General features: G+C 41.5%; 1 protein-coding gene and 1 long non-coding RNA gene across 4 annotated transcripts; one reads left to right on the forward strand and one right to left on the reverse strand.

The window, feature by feature from the left end:
• Nucleotides 1-1,633: 1,633 nt before the first annotated feature.
• Nucleotides 1,634-10,293, forward strand: NDUFA12 (NADH:ubiquinone oxidoreductase subunit A12). Of its 2 annotated transcripts, none has more exons than XM_081210961.1 (4): nt 1,634-1,825; nt 3,970-4,052; nt 5,079-5,166; nt 9,282-10,293. In XM_081210961.1, the coding sequence occupies exons 1-4, from the start codon at nt 1,737-1,739 to the stop codon at nt 9,460-9,462; spliced, it is 441 nt and encodes a 146-aa protein (XP_081067087.1). In that variant the 5' UTR covers nt 1,634-1,736; the 3' UTR covers nt 9,463-10,293. The 2 variants fall into 2 exon arrangements, with proteins under 2 accessions (XP_081067087.1, XP_081067088.1); XM_081210962.1 differs by lacking the exon at nt 1,634-1,825 and adding an exon at nt 1,898-2,047.
• Nucleotides 9,527-22,887, reverse strand: LOC308596141. 2 transcript variants are annotated; one of them, XR_014012357.1, is made up of 4 exons: nt 22,618-22,887; nt 17,781-17,879; nt 12,758-12,842; nt 9,527-10,848 (listed from the first exon to the last, which is right to left on the reverse strand). It is a non-coding gene; the product is annotated as an uncharacterized lncRNA (long non-coding RNA). The 2 variants fall into 2 exon arrangements; XR_014012358.1 differs by lacking the exon at nt 9,527-10,848 and having other exon boundaries at nt 12,730-12,842; nt 22,618-22,883.
• Nucleotides 22,888-24,512: the final 1,625 nt, after the last annotated feature.

Here is a 24,512-nt window from a genome sequence, read left to right on the forward strand (position 1 = left end):
TCTCATGTCACTTATAGAGCAGGACTTCCACCCTCCAGTGACTCAAGAGTCGCATGGATCTGTCTTAGGCTTCCTTGCACCCCTTCAGCATGTCTATGTAGCATCTCCCCACCATCACTTGCAACCATCTCAACCCTTTCTCTTAGGTCAGGATATCTGTTGACACTGACATGAAAATACAGTGGGGGTTCCTCCCCCAAATCTTCTAAATCCGTGGTTCCCAACGTGGGGCACCCCCCCACACACAGGGGGGCAATTTGATTTTTATGGGGAGCAATTCGAGAATGAGTTATTAACAGTTAATGGCCTTTTAGTCTTCTTCCAGGTGAATAGGAGTTCACTTTTTGAATAATAAGAATTATATGTCATGGGGGGGAAGGCATCAGGATTTTAGAGATGTGTAGGTGGGGCATGGCCAAAAAAAGGTTGGGAACCAATGCTCTAAATAGTTATATTTCAACAGAAAGTCAAGGTTTGGACTCATTCATGCCAGATTAGTATCTTGGAAAGTGTGAACACAGTCTATATCGTTGAAGTTAACTGTTTCATTTGGTTCCCCCCCCCTTTATTAAAGATTTCTTGGTTTATAAAAGTATGTGCAATGTCTCTTTTTTCAAGTTACATTTTCTATAGATCAGTTTCATTTGTTGAGACATTAGTGTTACATTAGGAAGAAAGGTGGGAAAGAGGGGGTGGGGGCATGGCGAGTGGGGGGTCGTGTGGCAGTGCTTCTACTTAATTATGTGTGGGGTTTTGTGGTTTTGAATACACAGTCTGCAACACAGACGAATGCATGTTTACTTAGACGTGAATTCCCCTGAGTTATGTGTGTGTGTGTGTGTGTGTGTGTGTGTGTGTGTAGATAGATAGATGTACACAGTGCTTTTTTCTTTTAAAAAATGTGTAGGGGTACTCTCATTTTCCTACTTGAATTGAAATACTGCCGCACAATGAGGCCAAACTTTGATTCATAAAATGTTTAGCGGTATGTGCCGCCCTGTGTCCCCCAGACAAAAAGCAGTCACACACACACACACATTTACCTGGGCGCAGGGGATTTAGGTTTGATGAGGTCCTAAGCTACTGAAGGTAATGGGGACCTTTATATGGCCAGCTGTCCTTTGTCAACAACACATTGTCGCTGTTTTTTGTGTTGAATATATGCTATATGGTAATTTATGGACCTAATAGGTATCTAAAGCTATTTGCACATAACAAAATATGTATTTTATCAAAGTTATCGTTGAACTGAAATACAATTAGGAAGTATATTAATAGTGAAATAATTATTAAGCTCTAACTTAAAATGATTTTTTTTATTAATAACAAACTTAATAATGCAAACACATTGGCATTTGGCAATAACAAAAGTTCCTTGAGAAACAAAATTTACAAAAACTCAATTTTGGGGGAGCCCCCAAGAGAGTGGGGCCCTAAGCTATACAGTTTGCTTAGCTTATACGTAAATGCCTGGGAGCCATTCCCATTGAGCCCAGTAGGATGCACTTCTCAGTAAGCACAACGTACCGGCGATGAATTCCCTGAGAGCAAGCAACGGCCGCCTCCTTCCCACCTGCGGGGCTCCAGGCTCTCCCGCCTCCTCCTTCGCTAGTTGCATCTGCTTCCCTGGAACTGGAGTCGGAGGAGGAGGAGGAGGAGCCTCCTGCCGCGGCTGCGCAGACGCCGTCCTGCGGCGGAGCGAAGGAGGCGCCGGGCCTCTCTGGGCCTCCGGGAAGATGGCGGAGTACGTGCAGGTGATGAGGAGGGCGCTGCAGCAGCTCGGGGGTCACGGCGGCATTCGCGGGGCCGTGTTTCAGCTGCTGAGGTAAAAAATGGCTCGGCCCTTCCGCCGTGAGCGTCGGCTTGTAAGGGCAGGCTGGGAGAGAAGCGGCTGCTTGCGCTCGAGGGTCACCTTGGTAATGGGCAGGAGGAAGAGGAGGAGGTCGCTGTCTCTGGTTGGCGTGGAAATGGGTCTCCTCCGCTTCTCTAGACCTTCCCCGATCCCCAGAGACGAACAGGCAGCCCAAACTCCGTCGAGGGGATCAAGGTGGACCAGTTGGGGGACATTTGCTGAACAGAGCTGTCAACCTTCCCTTTTTTTGCGGGAAATTCCCTTATTCCAGCGCCGTTTCCCGCGGCTATCCCGGATTGTTAGATATCCCGTAGACTGTCCCCGGGACAGGTGAGGCTGCTGATCCCTTATTTTCGAGGCCGCTGATCCCATATTTTCAAATCTGAAAGTTGACAACTATGTTTCTGAAGCGGGGTCATTTCAAGGCTTGCGCCTCCCGGTCATTTCGGGAAAGGGAAAGGAGGGCTGTCCGGATTGGAAAGCTTGTTATTGGCTAGATAAGAAAGCGGACTTTCATTTTCTGGGATGTTTTGACACTTGGGTTCAGTGCATCATACGGTTGTCTTTAGTATTCCTAGCAGTAAGTCCTGCTGAACTCGGCAGAGCTGTGTGTTTTTTCCCCCTTTTCACTAAACTAATGAAGTGGTCCTTGGTGGGGAAAATGCCCTGCATCCAGTCAGTGAACTTGTAGAAATTCTGTAGATGTCTTGCTGGGCAGTTTTCAAGCCGAAAAGTTGTGGATATTTGTTTATCTTGCTCCGTTTTCCCTTTCCCTACCACTACTACCCTGTGAGGCAGAACATCTTGGCTCTCTCTTTCTATCATAGGCTTTAAATTTTAAATAAAGTTAAAATTCCAGACAATTTTTTAAAAAACTGCATGCATAACAATACACTAAAGAAATAAAGAAACTGGCTGGTTATAATTCTTAGTCTATCATGCTTGTGGAGACAACAAGAGTGAAACAGCCACGGAAAAGTTGAATTATACAAGTTATTTATACATACATAGAAAAAGCTTGCAGGATTCCATACATAACTTTTTATAATTAGTTTTCTTAATTTTGTATATATTCCTACAAGAGTCTTATGGCATTTGCTTTCTCAGATTACAGTCAGTCAGGTGCATTTTATGAAGCGGACTGTAGTCCATGGGTGTAGCCAAGGTGGGGCAGGGAGGGGGAGCCGCCCCCCTAAATAAATAACAATATATAGCTAACGGAGGTTCTGCCCCCCCCCCCAACAAAAGGCCTGCCCCTCTAACAAAATCCTGGCTAAGCCCATGCTGTAGTTCATGAATGCTTATACCATAATAAATTTGTTGGCTTTCAACGTTCCAAAAAAATCTTCAATGTTTTTGCTGCAACAGATTAACACTGCTACCTTTCTGGAAATTATAACATAGTCCTAAACCATTTTCAGGAATTTGCCTGAAAAGGTGGTTAGTAATTGGGGCGGGCAGGAAAGCATGCACAGAAGTCTTACATTCAGAGCTCTGCAAAGTTAGCAATAAAGCTTGAAAGGGGGTTTTAATCACCTTTGGTTGATCACACATAGAAACTCTTCCAGTGAGTGGGAACCTTAGATTATCAGGGTTTCCATTTGTGGGGAGCATTTCTAAGGGCATTCAAGTACACACACTTAAAAACCCTCTTCATTCCTTTACACTGATCTGAAGACCAGCCCAGGGATATTGGGTTTGGATTTGCATGCATCATCATGTCCCCATCCTATTTTACTTATTCTGTACTCCTGGGGAATTTCTAACACTGGCCATATGCAATTGTTCAAGAAGCACGTTATGCAATAATTCATGCTCATTAGGTGCAAAATGACTGTCTTTTCAGTTTTAGCAATTAGAGTTGAAGCTGAGATTGCTTCTGGTCCCTAGACTTCTAGGACCACTGACAACAGAATTTCTAAAGTTGCCTTCCACAAAGTGAGACCATTGGGCCATCTAGCTCAATGGTACGTCCCAACCCTACCTGGCAATGGCAACGATTGAATGTGTGATCTTCTGCATTCAAAGTGCTCCACCATGGAGCAACAACAGCTCCTCATACTTAAATTTGTTCAGTATCGGGTAATTTTACTACTTCTGTTTTTGGAAACCTGCAGGGTCAATGAACTGAAGACCGGTGCACTAGTAGGCGTTGATAAATATGGAAACAAATACTATGAAGACAAAAGATATTTTTTTGGTAAGTGGATATACTTCAGTAATTTGAATTTAATCTTCTGAAAAAGCTAGGCTAATTTACACTTCTTCAGTGTGATTACAATTTAGTCAGCTCTAAGTAATTGTTGGTGTCAAGGAGGAGGATATAACAGTAAGACGTCCTAGTGAGGTGTTGTCACAACAGGAACTTGGATTTATGCTCCTGCTTATAAATATAGCATCTTTTTGCATTGGTACACAGATGTGAAGAAACAGAGAAAGCAGATGGTGTTCAGGGAGTAGTAGTGAGGGTCATCTTTTTGATATTACTATCTTTGCAGACTCATTACTTTGAATATTAAGACCCCTTTTCTAGTCTCAACACTTGGATTGCTAAAATTAATCTGAATAGCAAGGAAGAGAGGCTGCAGTGTCATTGGGTTACTTTGAGGGTTTAGTAATTGGGTTATTTTGAGGGTTTTTATTAAACATTACATTAATGGAAATTAATGTGCACTATCCCACATACGCTTCTTGTCTCTCTGAGGTCCCTTCATGTGTGACCTTTTTCCTTCACAAAAATAATTTTGATGTGGGAAATAACACAGTAACTTGTTAGATTCAAATGTATTAGATAATTTTGGTTTCCTTCAGACCATATACTCATCACCTTTCTGGTCTACATGATTTAGTAAACTAAGCTCTTCACAAGTGACCACATAGACACTTCATCATCCTACATTGTGTAGGGAAAAAACATGTATGTGAGGTGGTCCCAACGTGGATTCTTATCAACAAAGCCTTACACTGCCTCGGTTTACTCCTTCCATACCTTCTCCCAAACCAGTCCTTTCCCAAAAGTGTATTTGTTAAATGTGAGAATCTTGCAGGCACCATAATTAAATGTGAGCACAGAATTTTAACTTCACAAAATTTGAATTGTGTGTGGGGGTGGGGGTGGTGGTGCGTACAGACTTTTTTATAACTAATAAAATGTCATAAAGCTATGCTTCACTTCTTGGTTCAGTTGAATATAATTTGTAAATGTTTACTTATCTTCATATTTAAGGTCGCCATAGGTGGGTTATATATACTAATGAAATGAATGGCAAGAACACATTCTGGGAAATGGATGGAAGCATGGTGCCCCCTGAATGGTAAACCAGCTAGTTTACTGCATGCATTTCTGTGATTATATGTTGTATTAACCTTGTGAAACAGTTAACCTCAAAACGAACCAACTTATCTGAGGCTGACACGCAAAAGCAAGGAAATGAAAATTTAATCCTCTTAACTGTACATCATCCCCTAATCTTCTGCCAGCAAAAGTACTTCACCAGTTCCGGGATAGAGCATAGATCAGGCACCACTCTTCTGTTTGAAAGGGACATTATGGTAAATGGATGCTTTCTGCCTGAAAACTGAAGATGTGCTTAGATGAGGGGTGGCTGATGTGTAGTTGCTTTTGGAGTCTAAACTCCCATCAGCCTCAGCCAGCCTGTCTATAGCCAGGGGAAATTGGTGGTTGTAGTTCAGCACCATCTGGCAGACCACAGGTTGGTCATCGCTAGTCTCTAGGTCTTGCAGTACTACCTAATTTAATGATAGACATTATGTTTCACTATGGTGCTGCTCAAGAATTGTACGACCAAAGCCCTACTAGGCATAGACTGCTGGTCATGGCAGTTTTTGAATTGTGCCTGTTAGTATCAGTCTCCATACCACTTTCTCTGCAACAGTCTTGCTGGAATAAGTAGGAGAGTTGTGAAGTGACATTTAAAAGACATATAAGCCACACTTTTTTCCCAAATTCTGACCGTGAAAAGTTTAAGTGCGTCTTAAATTCGTGACCTTAGAAAAATTGGCTTTTATGATATTGCTGCTGAAACAGACATACAGTAAAACAGAACCAAAAATGTTTTATTGTTGATTTGCGAACTTGAGACTGTTGATTTGCTATTTACGGGTGTGAGTGCCTGCGGAATTGTAGCAATTGAATACCAATTTGCGATTTTAGCAATTGTACGGTAACTTTTGTGGGCTTGCAAGTTCAAAGGCTTAAATTGGCTCTGAGTTACAATTCTACCAACCGCAGCGATTTTCAGCCCGTAACCCAATTTTAAGGGAGCGGCTTATAGTCAGGTATTGTCTTTTTTTCTTTCTTCCCCTTGAATTTTAAAGGTGCAGCTTATATTCGAGCCAATACAGTATATTCTGTGTATAGTTGTGAAGTTGGATGTTCACATTGCAAATGAATTATCTTTTATTTGCATTGACGGTGGGGAAGAGGGGTCAGTCCACATGTAGAGATCTAGTATGGTCACAAGTAACCTTGTCAAGATGGTTGAACAGTGAGAAACAAACATACTGTAACTGTCCTGGCTTTAGTGACAGCTGAGTTCCTCTGTCATTTCCACCCCAATTAACACAATTGTAAGCTTACTGAAAATGTGTTTTCAGGAAATTGCATTTTTTAACCCGTCAGATATTTGCAGCACTCAAAACAATTGACCTAAATATTATTTTAGTGACTACTTGAATTAGTTGCCCAATGCCAACAACATTCTCACAGTATGCACTAATCTTGTTATACTTGTTACTGTTGGGTCACTTACTATGGGAAAAAGTCATTTATCGAACAGATGGGTCCAGTCTTACAATTATTTCACTCTGCGTATGCTATGAGGATGTTTGGGGAAATATGATGCTTACTTCTAGAGGTGTCAGTGAATGGTAAGGAGGTTGTGGGCATAGTGATAGTGTACTCCTGAGTTGCAGGTAGCCAAATAATAATAATGTAAAATGTGCATGAGAGATTATATGCAGCCTTTTATAGCTCTTGAAACCTGTTGGATCATTTTTAATGGTTTATTTCTTCATATAGGATTTACGTGAAAATATAATAATAATAATAATAATAATAATAATAATAATAATAATAATAATAATAATAATTATTATTATTATTATTATTACAGGTGAACTTCACCTGAAGTACACGAGATGGGTTACAGTATAAAACCACAACATACATACATAATAGAAACAAAGCAATAAAACAATTCCCTAGCACATTTTAATGATTGTTTAATCAGCCCAAAGGCTGTGGAGAAGAGGAATGTTTTGCTTGGTGTCTAAAGATATGTAACGAAGGCAGCAAAAAGCCTCCCTGGGGAGAACATTCCGCAAGCAGGGAGCTACCACAGAAAAGGCCCATTCTTGTGATGCTGCCCTCCGGATCCCTTGTGTGGGAAGGCACATGAAGAAGCGTCTCAGATGATGATCACAGGCTCTGGGATGGTTCGTGTGGATAGAGGCATTCCTTGAGGTACAGTGGTGCCTCGCAAGACGAAAAACTCGCTAGACGAAAGAGTTTTCTGTTTTTTGAGTCGTTCTGCAAGACGAATTTCCCTATGGGCTTGCTTCGCAAGACGAAACGTCTTGCGAGTTCTTGCGAGTTTGTTTCCTTTTTCTTACAGCCGCTAAGCCGTTAATAGCCGCTAAGCCGCTAATAGCTGCTAAGCCACTAATAGCCGTGCTTCGCAAGACGAAAAAACCGCAAGACGAAGAGACTCGCAGAACGGATTAATTTCGTCTTGCGAGGCACCACTGTATTGCAGTCCTGAGCCATTTGCCCTGGTGAGCAACCTGGCTGCTGAATTCTGCAGTCACTGTAGTTTCTCACTGAATCGCCTTCAGATGCAGCCCCGCGTATAAGGCAAGGTAATAATCTAACCTGGAGGTTACCAGAGCCTAGACAACAGAAGTTAGGCTGTCCAGATAGGGGCACAGCTAGGCTACCAGCCAAACCTGATGGAAGGTACTCTGTGCCACTGAGGCCACCTGAGCCTCAAGCAACAGCAGTGGATTCAGAAGTAGCCCCCAAGCTGCATACCTGTTCCTTCAGTGGTAGTGTAATCACATCAAGAGCAGGCTGGCCACTATCCATCTGGTCTAGGGAACCACCCACGTACAGTGCGTCAGTCATCTCTGTATTGAGCTTCAGTTTATTGGCTCTCATTTTGTCCATTACTTAGGCAAGACATCAGTCCAGCATATCCACTGCCACACCTGCAGGTGTAAAGGGGAAGTAGAGCTGGGTGCCATCAGCATATTGCTTACACTGTACTCCAAAACTTCAGATATTTCACTCAGTGGTTTCATGTAGATGTTAAACAGTATGGGGGATAACACTGAAGCCTGAGGAACCCTGCAGTGAAGGCTCCATGGGGTCAAACAAAACTCCCCAGCACCACCCTTTGAAAATGACCATTCAGGTAGGACCAGAACTACCAGAAAGCAGTGCCACCCACCCACAACTCAGACAGCCATTCCAGAAAGCTATTATGTTCAATGGTATCAAAAGCCACTGAGAGGTCAAGGAGAATTAACAGGGACACATTACCCTGTGTGTCTCTCCCCCCCCCCAACAAAGGGCATCATACAGGGTCATCAAAGCAGTTTCGTGCCAAAACCAGATCTAAACCGCAGTTGAAATGAATCTAGGAAACTGATTGCCTCCAAGAGAGCACTATTGCAAGTAATGCTGTGTAAGGAAGTACTCACAGAAAGTCCTATTGTAACTTCATTGCATTCAGTAGGATGCATAATGCTGCCAGCTTTTGATAGTACCCATACACTGTTTGGACAGGGAGGTAGTGAGAGCTTGGCTTCAGGTACCACCACCACCACCACCACCAGCAGCAGCAGCAGCGATTACCCAATTGTAGTTGATGATAGCAGCTATCTTTTTGGTACTACTTGTATAGTCCAACAAGAAGGACCACCCACATAGTCATAGGAGCACCTCCTGGATCGCCCTTTTGTGTGCCCATGACATAAATGGATTGCACCTGTCTTTGTTCCGTTGGGGCAACACCTACTTGTCTGTGGTAGAATATTTATTTTCTGATACTAAACATATCATTTTCTGGCATATTTATTTATTAGATTTATGTCCCACTCTTCTTCCCAAAGGAGTCAAGGTCAGCAAACACATCAGTGATAAAATAATACAATTAAAAATAAAATAAACATCTTAAAAACAGTTAGGAAACATGCTTCTGCAAACAACAAATCTAACAGAATCTGCATGATCAAACTTCTTGAAATGTAGCTGTTCAAAATGGTTCATGCAGTGTAACTTTTGTCCATCAAACATGGCTTGCTTTTGAAACTCTGTGCATATATGCTTCAGGGGCTATTGGGACAACATATTTATCAGTTGTGTGTGTGTATGTTTGTGTGTGTGTTGTCTTTTTTCCCCTTTAAGGCACCGTTGGCTTCACTGTATGACAGAAGACCCTCCAACTACACACCCTCCAGTGCCTCGTAAATTCATTTGGGAGAATCATAAAATGAATTTAAGTGGTACTCCTAGACAGTATGTACCATTTTCTACCACCCGTAAGAAGATACAAGAGTGGGTCCCACCTTCTACACCTAGCAAGTGAAAAGAAAGGAATATGGTGATCTGTGAAGCATTAGACCTACAATGTGAACTGTAGCTTTCTTCAGTTTTTAAAATAAAAGTCTTTGATCAGAAACCTTCTGAAATCAGAAATATTGATGAGAAGAGAACTAGTGAGTAGCAGATGGCAGAATATGCAATAATCTGCCAGACAGCAGTTTTGTATGAAATATCTTTTTGCAGAAGAGTCTGCATCTTTAAGACCAGAAAATGTACTATGGCATAAGCTTTTGTTGATAAAAGTCCACTTCAACAGATGCAACAACTTATTCCATAATTTGATGACATTTAACTTCTACATATTAACACAGCTAGCACTCTGATTATGTTCTGCAGAAGTTTATTAAATCATCCACAGTCCCCCCACCACCACATTATTTTATCTAACTTATGTTAGTATGGATAGTAATGATCCATGATTATGGTATCCTCTCATTATTTGGAACATACAAGTTTTATTTCTGAATAAAGAGAGTGAAAAAAGCTGTTACTACGGCTTCTTACCATATATCATTGATAGGATGATCTTAGGAACATATGAATGTTTCATACTGTGATGAAAATGCAGTGCAGAGTATTGAGAACTGCTGCAAATTATTCATGTCCTTTGAGAGTCAAAAAAGAAGAAACTGCCAAATTTATGAGCAATCAGCTTTTCTTATGCATGTGTTAGTGAAGCTGGTAAGTTTTAGGCAGGTGCTACTGTCATAGCCCACTTACCACCTGGGGTAGTTTTTGCATCAAAATTGACCAGTGTAATGATTGGCCTTTGCCAGGGTGTACCATAGTGGCTAATAAACTAATCTAAAAATCAGGTGTGCCTTGAATCTTACCTTACATGAGCTCCCTTTAAAATTCAGTAATAAACTTTTGCACTCAAAAAAAGTATACTCAGTCCTACATCCATCGTGTTCAGTTTTCAGTGCCATGCTTCACAGCTTCTCTCTATTTAGGTGTGTGCATGCTAACAATTATCCCTGCACTTAGTTCAGGTCTATTTAAATCTTTCCTGCTCCAAATTACTCTCTGGAGTATTTTGAACTGCTCCTACTGTAATTTAAGGTGCTGATGATCTCACACAGCTAGTATGAAGTTTTCATTGGAAAACCCAAGGATTCTACCGCTAAATGATTTCAACACAAACTCATGTCATCCAGGTGAAAGAATAGACTGAAAGTGGTGCTAGGAGGCAAGGAACACATTTCAAAATGCAGGAAAATATGGAATGGTGGTAGCTATACTGGCCTTGCCAAACAGCTGCAATACCTTGGGATTTCAAAGGCAAGCTTACTTGGGCATCAGCAACTGATGAAACGTATCTTGTGGTTCCAGTGCACAGGCAATTCTTGGCTATAATCACATTTCTCCACTGCAGGGGAGGTCTTTATCCCATGAAGAGAGAACACCACATTAGAGAAAATATCTCATAAAGTGAGGGCAGATATGCAGCTTTCCTCCAAACTGAAGAAAAAATGCCTGGACATCTTTGTAACTGAACCAGCATAAAAAGTAAATGAAAAAATATATTCCTTTTTTATATAGGGCTGGATCCAAATGTGCTCCATTTGTGAATAGAAGGATTTGGAATCTAGCAGAGGATCCCTGCAGGAAGAAGGGGAGGATTTTGCCCATGATATGACCAAAACATTCTACAGAAGCTTTGCAGGGGAGGGAGAAACAGGTGAAAAAGACCTCTCTTTCTCCACTCTCAGCAGAACTCTGCTCATTACAGATCTGTATCCAACCAATAATGATTTTCTAGCACTCTTGGGATATTATTATACATTATCTCAGTAATGCTTGGCACTTCCATGTCAACCAGGACATTACTATCCTGATACTGCAGCAGAGAGAACTGACTTGCCTAAGGCCCTCGACTGAATTCATAAGTGGGTTTTCTTGCTTTCCATTTTTCACACCTCGCTACTATGGTACATTTCTAATGAGATGATGATGTAAAGTTGCCTTACAGGCTCAAAACCTTATAAAAGTTAAGCAGTGCTCATGTTCCCCCCCCCCCACAGAAGCTACCAAAAGAAGGTCTCTGGATGGCATAATTAATATTTAAAATATTAAGTATGCTATTTCTTTCCACACATCTAAGAAATATCTTTTTCTGCAAATAGTGTCAGGAATGGCAGCCGATGAAAGAGAGGTGGGAGGCATGCAGGGAACAGTAAAAAGGCATGAAGTCAGGGGTGGGGGAGACAACATTTAAAGTCATTTAAAAGCCGTGTATCTTTTCCCACTAAGCCTGATGAGTCATCTAATGGGAACTCAAAACTGTTTTCACATCTAATTCTCATGTGTCCAATCCACAGTGATCTGTAATGACTGAAATGGTCCTGATCCATTTGCAACTTTTTCTCCATACTTTGACTTGCCTTCTGCGTATGACCAGTTCTCTAGTTGGACAATTAATTGGATGGAAGTGCATGCATGCCCAAATGTTCACTTAAATACATTTTAAAAATTCTATTATTTTTTGTGTTGCCCTATAACTTACGTTCTTTGGAGCCCAAGTGATTTTTCACACTAGGCTTAAGAGTTGTAGTAATCCATCCTTTTTATGGGCTGTTCTACAGTTTAAGCTTTTACCATTTTTCTGTGCGTCTGTACTGACACTGCGGTACTGAACAACAGTTTATTTTTCTCTGTCCAAATGTTCCTTTATTGCATACAATTTGCATTTAATCACACTGTATAATTAAGCACCATAAACCAGGTATGAATGATTCTGCATCTGTTTGCCCAGAACAACAGAATACTTAAGGCAATAGAGCGGAACAGAAACAGGGTATGTGTGTGTTAACTGCCCTTTAATGTCTTATTACTTTATTAAGTAATGCGCTCATAATAGGTAGATGCAGCGAAAATCTTTTCCAGGATGAAGTCCTATTTCTGCTTTTAGCCCATCCCTCACTTTCAACATCTATATACTTCTCTCTTGAATGGGAGCCCAAAGTACCAGCAGTATGACACTTTCTTCCAAAGTCTTCATACCTTGGCCTTCTGCACCTCCTTCCCTGTCACACCCATTCTGACATTCAGGACGTATGTGCATGCAATGGAGTTAAGTGCTCATAAGTCACTTCTTGTACTGAAAAACAATTCTCAGTTGCTGATTATGGTTTCAGAAAACAGTTCTACAGAAAATGGGAGAAATGTGCCCATAGGATTCTGTAAGGAGATTCCCGTATCATCAACTTGGAGGTAAGTGACCATTATTAAATAGAGACTTAGTCCTGGGTCCATCCAAATAACTCCTAGTTTATTACCTATTCGGTTTTTCAATCTTCTAGTCATGAATGTTAATCCATAGTCTGTGGTTCAAAGCATATTGAGGTCATTTTTGATTGATTCCTGTAACAAATTACAAACTTTAATTCTGGGGCCACTGCTCGCTTTTCACATGGATCCTAAAACATGGCAGAATCTTGCTAACACAAGTAAACCTCACTTGTTCCTTGTAGTCACACTTTAACCTTCTGAAAATATTTGCTTTGTCAAACAGACATGCATGTAATTTATTATATCCAGTTTTTCGTTCCATAATGAGACTCAAAGTGAAAAAGAGTTCCTGGCCAGCTACGTATCTAAGTACTAACTGCACGCAGATCTGCTTAGCTTTAGCCAGCAAAAGCAATACAAGTGTCTGTGGCTCCTTCCACAGGCAATCTTACTTGGTTCTGCTTGAGCCTGCTTTTTATTGCAAATAATATTTTATTTTTTACTTTTTCAATCTGTCACACACAAGTTACCTGACTTGCATATCCAATAATTCTTTCTGTAGACAGGAGTGAGCAGAATGATGATGATGATGATATTATTGTTATTCGTACCCTGCCCAGCCGACTGGATTGCCCCAGCCACTCTGGGTGGTTTGCAACCCATATAAAAACATAATAAGGCACTACACATTAAAAAGCTTCCCTATACAGGGCTGACTTCAGATGTCTTCTAAATGTTATATAGAATGTGACTGGAGAACAAAAGGACTACAATGATGCTGGTTTAGCAGCTGCAGCCTAAATCTGTTTCTTTAGTTTCCCCTCACCACCTCCAAATGCAGCTTTTTTCACTGTGATACAGACAGGGAAAATATATCTTGGGGGGGGGGGAATCAATGCCCTCAAATTTCAACTTATATTTGCTTTTTGTAAAAGAGTCAACATTAAGCAGCTTCAGACAGCTGGGACTTTGTGACAAACTGATAAGCAGAAGCCAGTCAATCCACTTGTCAGAAGCAGAATTAATTGCCATGATACTGGCCTTTTGGAGGATTCATCCAAGGAGTTCCTGACTGACAGTGCAATCCTAACCATGTCTAGAAGTAAGTCTGATTGAATTCAATGGGACTTACTCCCAGGTCAGCCCAAAGCTTAAGTCCTTGGTCCACTTCCCTGGGAGTAAGCCCTATTGAATTCAATAGGACTCTTGAGTAGCTATAATTAAAAAAATAGTCCAGTAGCACCTTAGAGACCAACTAAGTTAGTTCTGGGTATAAGCTTTCGTGTGCATGCACACTTCTTCAGATATGGCATCTGAAGAAGTGTTCATGCCCACAAAATCTTATACCCAGAACTAACTTAGTTGGTCTCTAAGGTGCTACTGGACTATTTTTTAATTCGACTGCATCAGACCAACATGGCTACCTACCTGAATCCTGAGTAGCTATAGTTAGGATTGCACTGTGAGCTGTGTTTTGTTCTTTCAAATTCATAGTCATCACAGCACCAGTGGCTCCTACTGACTCTCAAAATGCAAAGGTGTTCACTATAGTATGCTCAGCCTGGTGAGCAATCATGTCATAAATATATAGAGCGAATGAATTAGACCTTGGTTAAAGGAATACTGAATCATCATCTAGCTAGCTGCAGCTAAGTAGGGCACAAGGAAAGCACCATCTATTTTGAGTTAATGCTGCTTAATTTCTTTTTGACTCGTTGAATTTTAAGGATGATTACCTTCAGACAAATGAAGGCTCTACCACATGGAATTTTAGCTGTCATATGCTGTCACATTCAGCTGTCATATTCTGTTGATCACTGTTTGTTCAATTGAGTTTCCAGACAAAGGCAATGAATGGATTCGGGGATAGCTTAGTTCCTAGAACACTGGTCTACAAATGGTTGGTTGGGACCTATTACTGAGTTGAAAGCTGACCTAAAGTATATCAACAGCAGCATTGCCATTCTGCAAATACATAAAAAAATGAATGAGGCGTCGCCCCAAATGCATTTTGGGGCTAAAAGTGGGTCCCAGGTCTGAAAAGGTTGAAAACTTGTTCTATAAAATAAAAATGATAATCCAAGCAGTATGGCTCAATGCAAAGGTGAGTAAACTGAAAGGCAGAGACAGCAAAAACCTAACCACATGATTTATCTGAACATGAGTACATTAGCTCAGATTAAATATAGTTTTAATACCACTCATTTGGGTGTCCTCCTATGCACAGTCAAACCTAGAAGGAGGCAAGCTCTCCATTTTGCATAACAGAACAGTAGGGCTGTATCAGTGGCATTTTGTTGTCACTGAAATTCACTACTCTGCCAGCCAGCTGTCCTCCTGACCTCATGTACAGTGCTAGCAGTAAATGATAGAGAGCATCTGATAGAAGGGGGAAGGTAGACTGAAAGGTAAATGTGGGGAAGTGGTTGCACATGCCTTAATATCAGTTCTGCATTAGTCAATCACATGCTCTGGAGCAGCCGGGGAGTTATGTGAGGCTGCTGTTTGTGGACTTTAGCTCTGCTTTTAACACTATCCTCCCCCATAGACTGGTGTCCAAGCTAGAGGCGATTGGACTCTCCAACTCCACCTGTCTCTGGGTTTTGGATTTTTTGTCAGAACGTTCTCAGAGGGTTAGAGTAGGGTCACACATGTCCACAGCCCTTAGCCTTAACACCGGCTCACCACAGGGTTGTGTGTTGAGTCCCCTGCTCTACACTCTCTATACGTATGACTGTACAGCCATCTATTCCAGCAACAAAATCATCAAGTTTGCTGATGACACTACGGTGGTGGGGCTCATTTCAGGAGGGGATGAGTCCACCTATCGGGACGAGGTGGAGCGGCTCTGTGTTTGGTGTGGAGAGAACAATCTGGCTCTTAATACGGCTAAGACCAAGGAATTGGTGGTGGATTACAGGAAAAAAAAGGCGGACATTCAGCCCTTGTATATCAACGGGGAACGGGTGGAGAGGGTGGCGGAATTCAGGTTTTTGGGAGTAGCTATCGATCAGGGCATGACTTGGAGCGCACATACCACTGCTCTGGTGAAGAAGGCCCAGCAGAGAATTTATTTCCTCAGACTTTTAAAGAAGAACAATCTGAGTGAGAGACTGCTGGTGTGCTTCTACCGAGGCTCCATAGAGAGCATTCTTACATACTGTATTTGTGCTTGGTTCTCCAGTTGTACAGCTAGGGAGAGGAAGGTGCTCCAGAAGGTCATAACCACAGCCCAAAGGATTATTGGTCATCCTCTCCCATCTTTGGAAGAACTGTACGGTTCCCGTTGTCTTAGGAAAGCAAATAACATCCTGCAGGATTCATCTCACCCGGGACACGGTCTGTTTGCACTACTGCCTTCTGGCAGGAGATATAGAAACATCAAGTCAAAGACAAATAGACTGAAAAACAGTTTCTATCCAAGAGCTGTGGCCTTTTTGAATGCTGTAACTCGATAGTGTGACCTGGGAGTTTGTTGGGTGTGGTGTGGGTGTGGCTGGAATGTGGTTTGTTTGGTTGTTGTTGTTGTTTTGCTTTTGATGTTTTAAGGGATGGCATCCAATTTCGTTGCACTTGTACAATGTTGCACTTGTGTAATGACAATAAAGAATCTATTCTATTCTATTCTATGCTCATAGCTAGAGTGTGTTCTAAAAACAAAGGGGCACAATGGCTGCTATTCTTTTTTCTTCTTCAAGTTTTTTTATTGATTTTCCAAATTTATAAACAAACAAACAAACAAACAAAAATTCTAACTGTAATTATTCCACCATTATTAACATTGTTAGGTGAATTCCTCAAATCCCCCTGGCTGAGTTTCAATGTATATCATTGTAACAGTTTTCCAAAACTAATTTCTCATAAAATTTACTTAGTCAATTAACTTCTTTCTTGCTTTTCATATTCTTATATAAAATCACATATTTAAATCCTAAGCCAATCTGATATTTGCAAGTATTTCTATTTAAATTATCTTAGCATATTTGGCTAAATATTCTTTAAATTTCATCCATTCTTTCTGGTACTCTTCCTCCTTCTGGTCATGGACTCTTCTGGTCAGGTCAGCTAGCTCCCAAAAGTCCATCATCTTCATCTGCCATTCCTCCACTGTTGGCACTTCTTGTGTTTTCCAATTCTTGGCTAACAAAATCCTAGCAGCAGTTGTGGCATACAAAAACAACCTAACATCTTTCTTGGGCAATTCCAGACCTATTATTCCTAGAGGAAAGGCCTCTGGTTTCTTAATAAATGTATATTTCAACATTTTTTTCAATACAATGGCTATTCTTAAAGATTACTGCACACTTTCTCTTCCTGGTTATCATTTAAGGAATGTGTCAAGAACTGGGGGAAATAATATATGGAAAGGAAACTTGCAAATTGCCTTCCTCCTGTTGCTGTGTTCTCCCCAAATGTGTTGAGTTTGGCAAACGCTGAATCTTCTTAGTCAAAGGTGTGATAGCATACTGGACTCCATAGGTCTAGCTGCGGAGCCTAGAATCAACATCTGTTAAACTGTCTGGGATCTATTAAACTTCCCACAGATTTCAGTGAGGCCCAATCCTATGCACGAAACCTACGGATTCATTGAGGTGCCCTAGCTTTGTATGAGATCAACTTGTTAACAGTTGCAGTTGTCCTGGTTGTCTCTGATTCCAGCAATATGGTTAAGCAACAAACCAGTACAGTCACTTCCTCCAGGGCTGAAGTCAGCTTCAGTGCTGTTAGTGACCTGTGACTTGCAAGCAGTGGCGGAGCTTCATGCTCTGGCACTGGGGGGCGGAGAGCAGGTGGGGGTGGGGCTGGCGCACGTCCCAGGGGCGTGGCGTGCGTCCTGGGGGTGGGGCACACTGCCTGCGGGGACATGACACCCAGTGCAGGTGGGTGGGGCAGCCGCGATGGCACCCCACCAGGATCACGCTGCTGGGGGCAGTGCGCTCCCCCCACACTCCTCTTCCTCCACCACTGCTTGCAAGCCAGGCCATCCTTACTTTGAGTAAGGATGAGTTCCAGAATTTAACTCATCCTCCCTTGCCTGCCACTTGTCCTGCTGAAACAGGGGTGGCTAACCTGTGGTCCTCCAAAAGTTGCTGGTCAATGTCCCCATCATTCCTGACCATTGGCTGAAGGGAGTTGGTGTCCACACCTTGTATCTTCACATTTCACCACCTGCAATAGAGAAAGGGGATTATCTTCAATTTCTGCATGCTATTGTTTGCTATTCTACATATATTTGCTTTGGGGTGTGTGTGTGTGTGTTTAGCCAAAGTTTAGTGGAGAATTCAATTTTATTTAGTACTGTTGGATCAATCTAACAAGTGCTTCACTGCATTACAATGGCTTCTTCTATAGCTTCCATAAATATAGCAGTATGGTCTAATTAGTTACTGGTGTGACTTGCACATTGTATGGCAACAGTTGCTATACAATTTTACTGCCAAAAGACCTTTTACTGTTTCTTTGATTCCAAGCTTTGTAGTGAATCCCTGTGTTTCATCCCTCATCTTTGTGTATCTTCTTTTTCCCCCATTGGTGAAATTTCTAAATGTCCCTGGAATGTGCAATATGATAGCTTTGTATTGCTGTCATATTTTCTATCTGGTTGTAACTTCCCAGCTGATTTGAACTTAGATAGTTTTGTGCATGGAAATCAAATGGAAGCTATTAACACACTTTACAAAGTTTTCGAGGTAAAAGTAGACCTATTAACCAATCTGTTAATGGAGGCAGCATGTCCACAAGTTGCTGCGAATTGCAGGTGTGGAGAGAGAACTGTTGCTCTCAGGCTCTGTTTTCAGGGTTTCCCACAGACATATAAATATAAACAGTATTTTATGATCCAGCAGGCTCTTTTAATGTTCGGGAGAAGAGGAAACATATAGTCCTCAGATGTACCACAGGGATGAGAGGGTCTTCACCTGAATGAGTTAATACACAGTGTTCTTGGGCATTTCATAGACCATGTTAGTCAATCTGGTGCCCTTGATGACCATTAGCCATGATAGCTGGGGCTGATGGGAACTGATGGAAACTGGAGGCCAACTGCATCTACAGGGTGCCATGCTGGCTACCACCATCATAGACTCTAAAATTGATAATACATTGGAAAACAAAAAGAATCAACTCCTGGCAGTGCTTGATTTATAACGCAGAACACAACTACTTTATGATATTACCATGGGGCATCCAAAAAGTATAAAACAATACATAAGAGCATCTATAATATAGTACAATGAAATGTTTAAACATTTATTTGACTGTCCTTAAATTTTCTCGCCACACTTGCCATCCTCTCCTGCCACACTCTTTGAGAACCACTGCTCTATGACATGAAAGTTTCTAGTTCTGCATTTAACAGCTTGTTGTGCAGAATAAATTAACCTGACCTGGGCTTTTTTTTTTGCAACCGGGAACAGAGAGGGAGAATAAACCACTTGAATTTCTCCTTCAGTTGGTAACACAATTTCTGTAGAAGCCTGCTTTCCTAAACCTGATAACTTTCTGATGGATTAGATTACAGCTTCCTTCATCCCTAAGGGCTGGGCATGCTGCCTGGGGCTGAGGAGAGCTGCAGTCCCTAGCATCTAGGAGGCACCAGCTTGGAGAAAGATGCTCTAAGATGCCCTTACATCTCTCACCTTTGATTACAAGTTCAGTATAATGAATTTAGACAGACCATATAAATATAAACAGCATTTTAAAAGTGTATACTTAAGCTTGCTTACTTACATACACACACACACATACATACATATTATTATTAATAAATATTTATTAGTCACTTGTCTCATGGAAATGACTCAATGTAACTTACAGATGCAATATAAATACTTAAACAAATAACATTAAACACCATAAATAAATAAAAACTAAAAACAAACAGACATCTATGCAAATAAAAACCAGGTCTTTTAGACTTTGCTCCTCTAAAAGAGGTCACAAATACTTAAACACTGTTCAAATTAAGGGCCAAAAACCCAGGTAAAAGGGGAGGTTTTGCCCCGGTGCCTAAAAATAGATACACTGTCAAAGATAACTCACAGTTACTCAGCTCTACCAAACTGGCTTAGGGCAAGTTCTAGCTAAAGGCTTTGCAGGCTGTGGCTTCAATCACTAAGGCAGCAGAGTAAAACAACATCCGACACTTCCTGTGGAGCAATTTTCTGTTACGTAGTTGGCTTAAAATCGTCACAGATCCATCTTCAGACAAATATGAAACTAATTCATTAAATACTAATTTGATATGTGTGCTATTGTAATGATTTGAGATAGTGAAGGAAGGAACTATGCTTGCGTACATAGCCCCTGATGTGAATAAGCCCTATTTAATTTTCTGTTTAAGCTTCTGTGATTGGAAACTGCAGGCAAATGTTGTGTTGTTATCCGTACGAAAGCCTGGAGATACAAAGAACAGCATCGCAGCTAACGATGCCACTGCACTGCTTGCTAACATCACAGTTGCTATGCTACAGCAATTTCCTTGTTCCCTTTCAGACAATGAACTTGAGCGAGAAAAATGTATAAAACACCAAATCACTTCCCACCTTTTTCTTCAATTTCATTAGCAGCTTTATGGCTAACCTTTTATACTGATAAGTACTCTTCACCTTATCCATTGACAACAAAGAAGAAGGAGAAGGAGAAGAAAAGCGTACATAAAATCTGCTGAGAAAGCTGTGATTAACCAGTTGGGGAGCATTTCAATTTACGTAGATCAGGGTTGCTGTGTCTCTGTGGCCCTCCAGATGTTATTAAACTAAAACTCCCATCATTCCTGATCTTTGGTGATGTTGGCTGGGGCTGATGGGATTGGAGTCCAGCCATGCCTGCAAGACTACAGATTAGTCACCACTGGCCTAGATATTCTGTAACAGTAACAGATGTAAAAATTGCTATGTTTCCACAATAAGGTTTAAAAGGGAGATTTCCACACAAAGGCGCCAAACTGGAATTCATTTGCAATTTTGACAATATTGCACTTGGGCTCAGTAGAGTTGGGAAGGGGGTAGCTCACAACAGAAAGTGATTCTCCATTCATCTTGCTTTGCAAACGGGTACTAGGTGGCTGTTAGAGGTAGGTTGCACCCACTGAGCCTAATTGGATCTTCTAATGATGTGACTGTGGACTTAGCTACATCAGTCAAGAAACGGTGCTTTGAATGCAACACCAGATGGCGCCAGAGAGCAAAAAAATTCTAAGCGATTTTCCATAGGATTTTTTTCTTTTGTTATAACAATTTAATTTCTGACATATTTATAGTGTGTTTTTCCCCTGTGTGTAGATCCACCCTGTATCTCATTTTCATTCATGCTCTCTGTAGCAGTGTCTCTTGCACTGGCCTCACTTTTATTTAAAACAGCACACTCTTTCTTTTGTGTTTTCCAGTTTTGTAAAACACATATTTGCCAATCCTCCTGTCACCTGAGCTCCCGTTGTTCGGTCCCTGCTCCTGCCAACTTAGCAGCTCGAAAGCACATCAAAGTGCAAGTAGATAAATAGGTACCGCTCCGGCGGGAAGGTAAACGGCGCTGCTCTGGTTCGCCAGAAGCGGCTTAGTCATGCTGGCCACATGACCCGGAAGCTGTACACCGGCTCCCTCGGCCAATAAAGCGAGATGAGCGCCGCAACCCCAGAGTTGGTCACGACTGGACCTAATGGTCAGGGGTGCCTTTACCTTTACCCTGTCATCTGACAAAGGGAGCTCTGGCCTACAAATGTGTATGCTGGTTTGCTAGTTTTGACTGAAGGTTCCACCAGACGTCTTTCATTTTTACATTAGACCAAAAGGACTACTCTTCTGGAACGTGAGACTCTATTGGTCATAATGTTTTAAATTTTCCAGCTTTGAATTCTGCTATCCATTGTAATGGTGTGCCCCAAACCCCATTTTGTAGTCAGCTTTAGACATAGATATTTTTCTGGTCTGTAGCATTGACAAGAATAATCTAGAACCCACCCGCTCCTTTTTCATGCTGCTCATTCCTATCTGGATGAAGACAGGCAAGCACTGTTAACTAGGGTAGAAGAAGTGGATTGACCACACTCACTGCCTTCATCACAAATGCCTCAGTGCACCCCTTCTACCACCCTTTAGAATGCCTGTCTGCCATTCTGCTTTACCAGTTATCCATCCGCTCTAAGTGTCCTGCAAATGCTTTGAGGGTTTTCTTGATTGTGATTAAGACTAATCTGTAGGGTGGAATCTAGTAGCTGCTATCTCCTTCCTGATTCTGTCTTGTCATTCATTAAGAGTGCTTAGTGCAAATGTACCTTTCATTAGCATGCACAGCAAAACACATTCCCATATGTTTCCCTTGCAGGCTTTTCACATTCCTGAAGATATCTATTGGTTTATGTCACTTGCCGGGTGGACCCAGTCTGCTCAGTCTTCTCTTCCAGTCCCCTGGGGAGTTCGGCTTTCTCTCCCTCTCTTTTCCAGATGCCAGAATATATATATATATATATATATATATATATAGTGACTAGATGTTAATCATTTAACTGCATAGACTTGTTGGCATAAAAATGTCTTCAAGAGATGCCTAAAAGTCAAAAGTGAGAATACCTGCTGAATCTCCATGGGAAGAGTGCCCCACATATTGGAGCTGGTGACCAAAGTATGTGGATAACTCTCTATTTACTGATATTGGGTGTCTCCCAACCTCCCAGGTGCAAACTGTGAATAAAACTGTGTTGGTGCTTTAAATTTTTTATTTAACAAATATGCTATACCTAATGAAATGTGGAAAAACCAAAATCCCTGTTAGTGTCATACCTTCTTAATTTCTAGAATTTCATGATTCATTTCACCTTAGAACATTAAACTTTTATGTTAATTTTATATATTTATACCTTTAACCACCAAGGTATTTTAGTATATTAAGGCTGCAAACATGTCACACTTACCTGATAATAAGCCCCATCGAACATTACAACACGTGAACACTCTATTATCACACTGTAAGAGTGCATCTATTTTTGGCATATTGACTTTCCATAAATAAATGTGAATAAAACTCAATATATTTTCTCCGTAAGTGCCTTGAGCACAGAGATATTTCTTATGATGTTGTCTCCAGCCAAGCCTCATGTGGCTTTTAAAAGTACAGAAATATAAGGGCAATCCACACACTTCAAACCACTCTCCTTCCTGCGAGCGTCAATACAACAACATTGTCATGGCAACAAGGCCCCTTGGCTCCAATCAGATCAATTCAGAAAATAAAGCAAGGTGATGACATCACAATATGTACTGACATCACACAATGTTGAGTGTTAGGGGAGAGGACGGGGTGACAGTGGTTCTACTAGAAAAATAAAATGACATTGTCAGTATAAGTATAGATTTATAGCATAATGTACCTTTAAGCGCATATAGCTGTAATTACAACGCATTTTATTTCTCTTAGGAACAGGAAATAAATGATCATATAAAAATAAACCATCGACCTCAAACCAGATGTATTTAGTTAGTTACGTGCTGCATTTATAGAACACCCTTCGTCACATATGAGGTGATCCCAGCTGGTTGTTGTTGTTTAGTCGTTTAGTTGTGTCCGACTCTTTGTGACCCCATGGACCAGAGCACGCCAGGCACTCCTGTCTTCCACTGCCTCCCGCAGTTTGGTCAGACTCATGCTGGTAGCTTTGAGAACACTATCCAACCATCTCGTCCTCTGTCGTCCCCGTCTCCTTGTGCCCTCAATCTTTCCCAACATCAGGGTCTCTCCCAGGGAGTCTTCCCTTCTCATGAGGTGGCCAAAGTATTGGAGCCTCAGCTTCAGGATCTGTCCTTCCAGTGATCACTCAGGGCTGATTTCCTTAAGAATGGATAGGTTTGATCTTCTTGCAGTCCATGGGACTCTCAAGAGTCTCCTCCAGCACCACCCAGGCTGGTTACCAACACATAAAAACTGAAAATAAAAGCTAAGTGATTACTGCAACAGCATAGAGATCCAGTAACAAGAGGCAACTGAAACTGGGTAACTGGGTGGGGAACCTTCTAAAGGCCAAGTATCAGTGGTGGGTGGAGTTGGAGGCAAAAAAGTGGGCAGAGCAACAAATGCAAATTTTGCCTTTGTACAGTACTGTAGTTTCTTTCTACATACATTCACACACCATTCTCTATCTCTGCCATTCCATGCCCTTACAACTGCTCCTACACTCCTGAAGTAGGAGTACACACAGGTTTGTTTGCCAGGCATGAATGAGGAGTGGTGGTGGAATACTCTGAGCATGTGCCCATTTCACAGTTTAAATTCACTTAAATCGTAGTACCATCAGGAGTGCCACTACAGGAATAAAAAGGAGTTTGCTTCTGCTGCCCCGATGCTAACCAAACACATTTACTTGGGAAAAGGCACAATTTTGTTGTAGAAATGGCTTATACAAGTTTTAAGGAAAACTTAACAAAACGGTTATGTAACTACTCACATGTACAGCTGCTCCATTGAGGTTTTTTTAAGGGGGAAAAAAGTGGGGAGGAGATGAGGAAGGATGCAGTGATGACCAGGCTAATTTCCATGCCAGCCCAAGAACTACTGCCACTTTTTACATCTATTGCCCTCTAGGCAGTCCTTCAACATACATGGTGTAGTGGTTAGAGTGTCAGATCTGGGAGACCAGGGTTCAAGTCCCGCCCGTCCCCCAGTTCATTGAGTGACCTGAGGCCAATTACTGCTGCTCATCTTGACCTACCCCACAGGGTTGTTGGGATTAAACGAGGAGAACCATGTACTTCCCCTTGAGTGGAAAATGTGGGATATAAATGCAATAACATAAATGCAATAACGTAAATAAGG

Source organism: Podarcis bocagei (genome assembly GCF_964188305.1).
Source record: "Podarcis bocagei genome assembly, chromosome: 10".
Classification (NCBI taxonomy): domain Eukaryota; kingdom Metazoa; phylum Chordata; class Lepidosauria; order Squamata; family Lacertidae; genus Podarcis; species Podarcis bocagei.